The following is a 10,067-nucleotide window of genomic DNA, read 5'->3' as shown; positions in this document are numbered from 1 at the left end:
GCCTTCAAATTGGTCTTCCTGCTTCAAGCTTTATCATCCTAAAACAGTTGCTCTAAACGCAGCTGTATATTATACTCTTAGGAAATTTTTTGAAAATACTGCCAGATCTCCACTCAGCAACATTTAAATCAGAATATACAGAAGGAGGGCCCAGGCATGGGTGTATTTTGAAAGCTTCTCAGATAATTCTAATGTGCAGCCATGGTTGAAAATTGTTACCTTGAGCATCTCTCTTTAATTAAGATTCTGGAATAAGTTCACTGAGATGAAATTCTGGGCGTTTCATTCTTCTGCCTTAGTTCTGTCTCTGTTATAGCTACAGTATGTTTCTCTCCAAATGCACATGTTGACGTTCTAACTCATATTCCCTCAGAAAGTGACTTTATTTGGAGAATCTTTAAAGAGGTGATCAGGTGAGGTCATTGGAGTGAGCCCAAATCCTAACGACCGGTGTCCTTCGTAGAAGGAGATTCTGGACATGAAAATGCGTTCATGGTGAATGCAGTGTGAGCGTGAAGGCAAAGACTGGGGTGATGTTTCTATAAGCTAAAGAGCATCAAAAATTGTCAGCAAACCACCAGAAGCTCAGCCAGAGGCATAGCACAGATTCTCCCTCACAGCCTTACTTCCTTTTCCTCTAAAGAATCAACATATGGCTAAATATTTAATTACTTTATCAGTGTGGCCAACACTGTGAAATGAACATATTAAATATCACACTTATGATGTTGTCTTGAAGAGTGGTTGCAGAATTTTTTTTTTGTTCTTTCCTCAACACTTACTTCACTGTGAGAGAAAAATCTCTCTGGGGTGTGCACTGCCACATCCTGACTTCTGGAGAATCTGTTGACCTAGAGCTCTGTGTGATTACTCCCGTGGGTTTATAGAAATAGTCTCTTGTATGAGAGATGAAGTTATTCTCCAGAGAGAGTGGATGGGGTGTTATTTTCCGAAACTCTCTCTCCCAGGGACCCTATGAGACTAAAATTTTTTTCCATCTGCTCTACCTCCTTCATACACAGACACACACACAAGTTTTTATTTTATTTTTTAATGCATTAAAACTTTTTTCTAGGTGACTTTGACGTGGATACTTTAAGTTGCATGAAATACAATAGAACTCTTTTTAGGTAGGAAGATAAAACTGAAGAAAAAAAAAAGAGAGATGAAGAATAAAGTGAGAGTGTTAATCACTCAGTCATGTCCAACTCTTTGCAACCCCATGGACTGTAACCCGCCAGGCTCCTCTGTCCTTGGAATTCTCCAGGCAAGGATACTGGAGTGGGTTGCCATTCCCTTCTCCAAGGGATCTTCCTAACCCAGCCAGACTCTTTACCATCTGAGCCACATGGGAGAGGAGAGGAGCTCAAAAATGGGGGTGGTTGGGGTGGAAGGGTATTCCTGCATTTAGTACAAAGCCCTACAACCCTGGTGAAATTTCTGAAAGTATTTGGTAACCTGAGGACCCTGGCATCTCTAACACTGTCAAGAAGCAGTTGACTTTCTCTGCACTCACAACGTTAAACAAGCCCAGTATCTTTTAGGCCTTTGGGGGATCTGGAAGCAACATATTCTTCATTTACAAGTTTTATTAAGCTTTCTTATGCTGTTATTCACAATTTGTCCCATCTTGAATTGGGGCTCCCTTCCAACAAAGGACTCTGGAATGTCTGAGAGGCAGTCCAGCAGGCTCTCCCCTTAGAGTTCCTATTCCCTGCCCCCAGAGAACCATTCACTGCAGAAGCTGGAGCAAAGTCCTCTCACAGCACCTGACACCTCTGCACCACCCGTGATGACTGTAAGTTGCTCATGGATTTCTGGTATGAGAAACTGCCCTCCTGAGCCTCATACTATATACCACTAGAGTGGTTACTGGAGACTGCCTATTGGTCCCCTGGAAACACATATCCACTCTCACAGTCCCTGAGCCTCTGCAGATCCATACCTTTCTGTGGAGAAGGGAGGCAGCCTTCTATGAACTCAGCTCAGCCATCGAGACCTCCTTGCTAAGCAGAAGTGTTAGCTGCAGGCCGGACCTAAGTTGGGGTCCTCTGGAGTATCCCAGCTGTAGGAAATGGTGCCCTCCTCTGACCTCAGATGCTTGCCAGTTAAGAGTTAACTTCTCTCTGTGCCCTTGGCATTTGACTCCTTGGAGTCAAATGAGTGAAAAGAGTAGGAGTGTGTACACTTTATGGACAAAACTGCATGTTATAGAGCTTTCTGGAGAGCTGCTACTTTGAATTCCCTAATCCAGACAGCCTTGACAAAGGATGGGCTTCAAGGATCAGCAAAATTAGCGGGATTTCATGCAGTCAACAGCTTTACTCTGCCCAACAACTGCCTGCATCGGTGTTTGTTTACAGACTCTCGGGCCATTGCAGTGTTCTAGCCACCTAGTTCCACCAGTGGTAACCACAGCAATTATTTATCCAAATTTTCCATCCTTGGGGAAAATAACTATGGGAGTTTCTTGCCTCACAGATACGCAAAATATAAATCAAGGTGACATATTAAAGCCACAATACAGGCCTCACTTTATCCACGTTGAGATGCCAGATGTTAAGGGTGACCATTTCAGTTCTAAAAATACACAATGTTGAGCTCTTGAACAAGGTGTTCAGTGGAACTTTCCCTACCCCTGTCTGTCTCAGGCTACAAGCCTCATAGAGTTCTCTTACTCAAGCATACTCAAGAAAGATAAATTTTAATTAAATGAAATATGACATTTTTTATTAAGAGTCAAACATCAGGGATGACCTGTAATAAAGAGTCTGATTCCATTTCTGATGTTTGACGGTCAAAAACGTGCATGCCCACCTTTCACTCCCACTCCACATTTGCACTAGCTGATAAAAGCCCCGGGGCTCCCTTTGATACTTGCAGGAAGTTCAGACATGTAAGCCCAGTCCACAGGTGTGAATCCTCACCTGAGCTCCACTCCCTGATCACAGTAAAAGCCAAACCAGTATCTTTCCTCTCTCTCCATCCATTTTTAGATCAGCTTGGGAGTTTGCCCTGTGTCCCTCAGAAGCAACTCTCAATATGTGAGTGATAGACCTTTCCAGACCTTCTTAGACTTCATGTGGGGTCATCAGTCTTGACATTCAAAGCAAATTTGGGATGTAATGACCATAACATACTTTCTCCTAAACCCCAATTAATACCTCAGCAGTGGACTCATCAAAACTAGGCTCTGGGATTATTGGAGCCACTCTGATAGAATTTTGTAATATCCACTGTAATTTGAGTTTACAGAAATTTGGAGAATTTGAAATTCTCTATTGCAGAGAGCATTGTCAACTGAGAATTCAGTTGTCTTTTCCTTTTCTGTCTCAGATTAACTATTTGTGTATGTACTTTTCATCTGTCAATTCCAGAAAAAATTGAAGGAGAGCCCACACCCACATAGAACCACAATTCTTATTTTCTTTGCAGCCTGTTTAACTGCTGCAGAAACAACTATGTTACTATATTAGGCTTCATCATGAAATAAACTAACATGTTTAAAACTGGAGGTATTCTGAGCTGGGTGTCCCAAACATTCCTAAACAATTCTGAGACTGGAATTTGAATGACTCAGAGGTTTAGGACTGAACTTTCTTTTCTCTCAATCTGGCACATCACTTATTTCTGTTCCAAGGATTTTGTTTTTCTAATACTCATTAAATGCATAGATTTGATTCTCAGTGCAGAATTTTTTTCATTAAAAATCTAGATTAAAAAACATAAACTACATGGATGCATATTTATATACTATCTATACTACAGTTACATACGCTGCATTTATTTAATCCTGTACCAAGTTGCCGGATACATTTTTAGTGCATTGGGAAAATATGTGGTTTCTTAGCATCTGATCTGATAGATTTTCCTTTCCAGACTTACTGGAATCTCTTGGGTGCCGCTATAAAGGATTTGGAGAAAGGATATTCATTCCTTTTGAATTTGTTCAGAAGAATTAAAAACTATTTTTGAGTTTGAGCATCAGGAATTTCTACCTCATTTCAAAACTACAAAAAGTCATGAATTATCTTTGAAGTTAACAAGTCACATAAATGTTTTTCTATCTGAAAACATGAATTCCAGAGAGATATTTTTATATTCTTTTAAATGAATACTGTATTAATTGGCTGCATATGGAAAGATATCAAAAAGTGTTCCACTAATTCACCATTGAGAAAAAGTATGAATGTATATGATAAAAAGGAATCCAAGCCATGGAGAGAAAGAGAACAATTACAGAAAATAGCTACACAAAGGCAAAACACTAGCAGATTATTTTCTTGATCTGATGCAAAAGACATATTAAATCTCATTATTTGGATGCACTTATTTTTCCATCATTGCAACTTTTCTTGAGCACCATCCTGTGTCAGGCATTGTGCTGAGTCCTGTGAAAAGTGTATAAGATGGAACCTCTATGCTCCAGTTGTTCAAATAAAGTCAGAAAGAAAAGATTATTAAGACACAAGTGTTATAAACTTATATTAGTGCTTAAGCATACAGACTACAACATCTAATTCTGATTAGTCAGTGTTTCAAGGCTATGGGCTGAGTGCAAAGAAGGTGAGGCATGAGAATGGGTTAACGAGTACATCAAACTACATGATCACCTCAACTGATGAAATACCCCTTTATGATACAAAAACATTCAATAAACTAAGAATAGAAAGGAACTTACTCCAAATGAAAAAGGCCATTTATGAAAAACCCACAAACATACTCAATGGTTAAAAACTGAAAGCTCTTCCCCTAAGATCAGAAATAAGACAAGGATGTTCACTTCACTACTTCTATTCATTACAGTACTGGAAATTAGAACCAGGGCAATTAGGCAAGAAAAAAAAGATGTCCACATCAAAAGCAAGAAGTAAAATTATCTCTGTTTACAAATGACAAAATCTTCTAGCTCTAAAATCTTAAAGAATCTATTTTCTTAAAAACTGTTAGTGCAAATCAATAAATTCAGTAGTTTCAAGATATAAAATCAACAGGCAAAAATCTGTTGTATTTCTACACACTAGCAATGAACATCCAAAAAGAAAATGAATTGAAAAAAAATCCATTTACTATAGCAAACAATGGAGTCAAATACTTAGGCATAAAGGAAGCACACCACTTGTATGCACAAAACTATGAAACACTTCTTTCAAAATTAAAGACCTAAACAAAATTTAAAATCTCTTGTGCATGGATTGGAAGACTTAATTGACTGAAGGGATGAATTATGACCCTTAATGGGAAAATAATTCAGAATTTTTTATACTAATATGGCAAAGATAAAGCATGACATAGTGTGGATTTCAAATAAAAAGTTACTATGAAAATGGTAGTGATTTCATTTCCCATTTTAACTAGAAATGACTAACAGAAATACAATAAATTTTATAGAAAAAAAGGAGCATGTTTATACATAAATGAAGGTCTAAAATCAAAGACTAGTATTGAAGTATTGAAATATGATACAAAAGCTATTTCTTGCTGACGTTTACAAATTTTTGATTATTATAGGTTAGGTGTAAAGACATGTAGAAAAATTATCTCCTCTGCTCTCCTTCCACAGCTAAACTTCACAAAGTCTACCTACCACCTCCTTTGAAAATAAGATTAGTAACAATTTGTAAGTCATCTAGGAAACTGGTGACATTTACTCAGAATGTAAGAAATTACTCAGAATTTCAGAAATAAGCAGCATTCGTACCATAATCGGACTGTTGTTAATCATGATTTGGACAACAAAATACAAGGGGGCACTAGATCAGTCCTTTATGCTGATATTTTAACTGTACTAAAAACAAGGAGCTTTTCCCTGGTGGCTCAGAGGTTAAAGCATCTGCCTCCAACGCAGGAAACCCAGGTTCAGTCCCTGGGTTGGGAAGATCCCCTGGAGAAGGAAATGGCAACCGGTATTCTTGCCTGGGGAATCCCATGGACGGAGGAGCCTGGTCCATGGGGCCGCAAAGCGTCGGACACGACTGAGCGACTTCACTTTCACTTTCAAGTAAAAAAAAATCTATACCCATATTCCTCATGTCATTAGCTTACATTTATTCCTCAATCTGCTTTGTCAGTCTGCCCAGATTCTAAGAGTGAAGGGACTGCTGTTAAGGCCAAGAGGCCAATATGTGACTAAACTATCTCCTGTGAACTCTGTTGGGTTGGCATGCTCAGACAGCCCATCCTTCTTGAAGTCTTCTCTTTCTTTGCTCTCTGATACTACACTTTCCTGGTTTCCTTTATCCTTCTAGGATGACTCCTCCTCAATCTCCTTCGCTGGCTCATTCTCCTGTGTTGTTGCTGTTGTTCAGTTGCTAAGTTGTCTCCAACTCTTTTGGAACCCCATGGACTGTTCCCTGCCAGGTTCCTGCGTCCATGGGATTTCCCAGGCAAGAATACTGGAGTGGACTGGCATTTCCTTCTCCAGGGCATCTTCTCGACCTAAGAATCAAACCCGCATCTCCTGCATTGGCAGATGTGTTCTTTACCACTGAGCCATCAGGGAAACCTTATTCTCCTCTACCCAGCCACTAACTGGTGAATTTCTCAAGAATTGGTCATAGCCTTTCTTCCCTTCTTATTCTATTTTCTTCGAGAAGAACTCACCACATCTATGACTTCAATTTCTAACTACAGTATCTTCCAGTGATCCCCTCCGCCTCAACCCTTTACTTCAAATCTCTAGGTTAGACCTTGTCTTCAGATCACAAGCACACATAACCAAATGTTAATCAACCTCTCAATGTGAATGTCCCAAATATTTCTCAAACTAACCATGTCCAAATAATTGCTTTCTTAATCAAACATCATTCTCTTCCACTGTTCCTATCTCAATGAAATTATCATATCATACAAATGTACAAGTCAGAAACTTAGTCACATTCTTAACATTTACCGTTTATTAAACCCCTATATTCATTTCTTCACCGAAGAATGCCTTCTAAATCCTTGTTAGATTTCTATTTTTCTTTCTACCTGTACAGTCAAAATCCTAATCCAAAATGCCAGTATCTCTCTCCTGGATTGTTATAAAAACTTTGTAACTCTTTCAACTAAAATGTTGCCTTCTATAATATAAAAAAAAACTGGATGGAAAGTTTTAGTCCTTAAATCTGTGAGGGAAGAATAGTAAACTCTTGTTTCCAAACTGACTGTAGAAATGTTATAGAATGCAGGTCCATGTGCCCACACACAGTGAGGCCAAAGGATATTAAAACATCAAGAGTTTGGAGCATAGAACAGTTTATTGCAGGGCCATGCTTTAAGAACCCCATAATGCCCCAAAGGCTTTCAACAAATCCCTTTAATAGGAAAGGTGAGAGAGGGTGTGTTAGTTGTTACAAATTTGTTAGTGGCAGATCCTTTGTTCCTGAGGTCTGGTCCATGGCTCAAGGTGTTCCCCATAAACCTTCACCAAAATAAATGTTATTTTCAGTTCAGACAAGAAAAGGCAAGATCCTAAAGCTCAACTTTCACCCTCTGAGGCCCAGGCTTGGCTAAGAGGAGGGTGATCCTTGCACAGGCCAACGACTGCCTGAAGCGCTTGTCCTGCAACCAGTTTGGGTCCTCCCGCCAGGGCCTAGGCCCAGCTGAGGAGGCAGATCTTAGCTGACAGGCACCCTCATGGCTAAGTCCCTGGTCCCTGCCCAGCTGGGAACCCAGGACACAGCTGGCTCTCAGGCTTCTCATTTAAATTGGAGAGAATCATTTGTTTAGGATCAATAGGAATATGTGCTGTAGCAAATACCAATCATTTGAATTCCTAGCTCACAACAATTGCCCTTCTTTGAAAAGAGACCCAACCCACAGCAGTGGACCCGAAGTAGATGCTCCATGTCTGTGCAAATTATCCCTGACCTCTGGCCACTAACTCAGGATAGACAACGGATTTAAGCTGAATCAGTTTCTGAAACTCGAACAGACAGACTGAAGCTGGTTGAAGCTGTTACCTGAGTGGCAGATTCCCTGTTTACTCCCGTTGCTGAGGCCTCCTTGAACTGCCAGGCAAGGAGACCACAGGTCCTGGAGATGAGGATGGGGAAGAGGTTCGCTGCTCCTTTAAGGCCTGGGCCTGGCCAGTTAGGAGGCCATGCGAGATTTCTGGGGCTCTGCAGGACAGCCCTCAGCCTGTCCCCAGGCACCGCCCTGTGACTGCTTCACACCCCAAGCTCTGCCACGATGGCCACTGGAGGGTGACCACAGGCAGAGTGGGACCTTATAACTGCTGTCCTCAGGGTCTCCCAGTAATGGTGGAGATGCTAAGGATTGGGTGCTATAGGCTGCATGCCCACTCCACTCCTATTACAGAGATGATAATTACTCAAATACACAACAGAAACATTTACCCCCATGACACATTATCATTAATAAACACCACCCCCTGTTTGGTTAAGAATAAGAGGTTTGCGAATAAGCCGACAAAAAGGTGAATGATAAGCACTATTTCCATTCTGCTACATTTTCTGCTTTATATCTGACCTTTCAAAAACCAGAGTATCCAATTTTACTTTTCTCTCATTCAGTCTTTCCCAGATTCTTCTGGGGTCATCTGAAAGCCTGGGAAGGCTCTGGTGTGCTTCTCTGACAAGGGTAAGGAAGTCTTTCGTATTAAGATGTTCATCTATTTTCTCTTGGAGTAGAAGTGACTCCAGTAAAGTCTTCTTCTGTTTCAGGAAGGCACATTGGGCCAGTTCTGCCCTTTTTCTGATACAGTCGGGACACCGAGAAGAAATGTGTTGCTTAGCTGTCCCCACCTGTTTGGGTGTTCTCATGTTTTTAAAATAGATTCTATTCAAAAGCTCGTCGGGGACAGTACACTTTAAGGCATCTACCTCTGGAGCTTCTGCCTCGGGTCCAAGCTGCAGCTTTTTATGCCTGCTGCTCTTTTTCCCCGTAGAGTTCGCTCTATGGTGGATCAGGTTTACCTTAACGGTGCAGAAAGACTGCAGGGCATTCAATTCTTCAAGGGATGCCTGAGTGATTTCTGTTTGATATTTAGTGTCCGGTCGATACTGTTCAGAGTTCGTTTCCTTGCCTTTGAGGTTGTGGATCCATTTTCTGCTCAATTTCTTTACATTAGCTTTGAAGTCCGAAAGCTCAGATTGGTTGTCTCCATATTCCGAGAGTGAAGGCTGCGATCCACTCTCAGACTTGCTCCCAGAGGCAGAAGACCAGGGCTGCAGTCCTCCAGAGGAACTGAATGAACCGGAACTCTTTACCTCATCAGTCAAGGACTCCAAGGTCTCCTTAGAAAGGTCTGCCATAGTCCCGGTGTCCGCTGGGGCCAATTCTCCCTGTTTCTCTGAATCCTCCGGCTTCTGGGCGGATGGCCATCACCCCGCATCAGGCTCTGCGCCTCATCTGCTTTGCCGTGGTCAAGACTGCCTCAGGAACTGGTCAGTCCTGAGCCCCTGGGGGATGAGTTTTAGGAGCCGGCAGTTCCTCAAGGGAAGCTCTTCCGGGCGACTCCGTCCCGCTGCCTTGGCAACCAGAGGCGGTCATGCGCAGAGGGTCGCTGGGGCGCCGCGCTCCATCCCTTCCCCCACGCTCGTCGGATCCGACTCCGCCCGCACAGTTCGTGTAGGTTTTCGGAGCCTCCCTCTCTTCTGGCTCTCCCGAGTCTCCGCCTCCTCGGTGCTATTTTAGTACAAAATCCAATAACGATTGAGAAGAGGTTGCAAACTCTCCTTCCCCAAGGGTCAAAAAAGTATACACGCCTCCTTCCCAACAGGAATAGATGGCCTCTGACTAGTCTGATAATGCACACGCCGGCTTAATGGATCAAAAAAAAAAAAAAGCCCCAAAGAAGCAAAAACACACCTCCTCCTGCTGGCCAGAAAAACAGAAGCAAGAACGTATCTGCCAATCAGATAGCTAAGAGCTCATCTAATCGCAGAGCACATCTTTGGATGAAAAGCTAAATACTGAAACCACCCTGTGAGACTCCTGCGTGGCAGGGCACCGACTCTACCGTTTGCTCCGGCCTCGCCTTACGCAGCTTTTTGTGCCCCGGCATTTTGGGGACGACTTTGCAGTTTTCCCAGATCTCAGTTTATCAGGTCTTTGTTCCG

The 10,067-nt window shown here is 41.9% G+C and overlaps 1 protein-coding gene across 1 annotated transcript; it reads right to left on the bottom strand.

Moving 5' to 3' along the window:
* Positions 1-8,357: 8,357 nt before the first annotated feature.
* On the bottom strand, positions 8,358-9,260 carry C4H8orf48 (chromosome 4 C8orf48 homolog). The gene has a single exon (XM_068969696.1). The coding sequence runs from the start codon at positions 9,258-9,260 to the stop codon at positions 8,451-8,453; it is 810 nt and encodes a 269-aa protein (XP_068825797.1). The 3' UTR covers positions 8,358-8,450.
* Between the last annotated feature and the right edge of the window lie 807 nt (positions 9,261-10,067).

This window comes from Capricornis sumatraensis, chromosome 4 (genome assembly GCF_032405125.1).
Source record: "Capricornis sumatraensis isolate serow.1 chromosome 4, serow.2, whole genome shotgun sequence".
NCBI lineage: Eukaryota > Metazoa > Chordata > Mammalia > Artiodactyla > Bovidae > Capricornis > Capricornis sumatraensis.
Note: the sequence above shows the minus strand (reverse complement) of the source record. Positions and strands in the feature narration are given on the sequence as shown.

Bases quoted from the DNA above. Each gene is read 5' to 3' on its own strand.
- C4H8orf48 (XM_068969696.1), bottom strand. From the start codon at position 9,260: ATGGCAGACCTTTCTAAGGAGACCTTGGAGTCCTTGACTGATGAGGTA.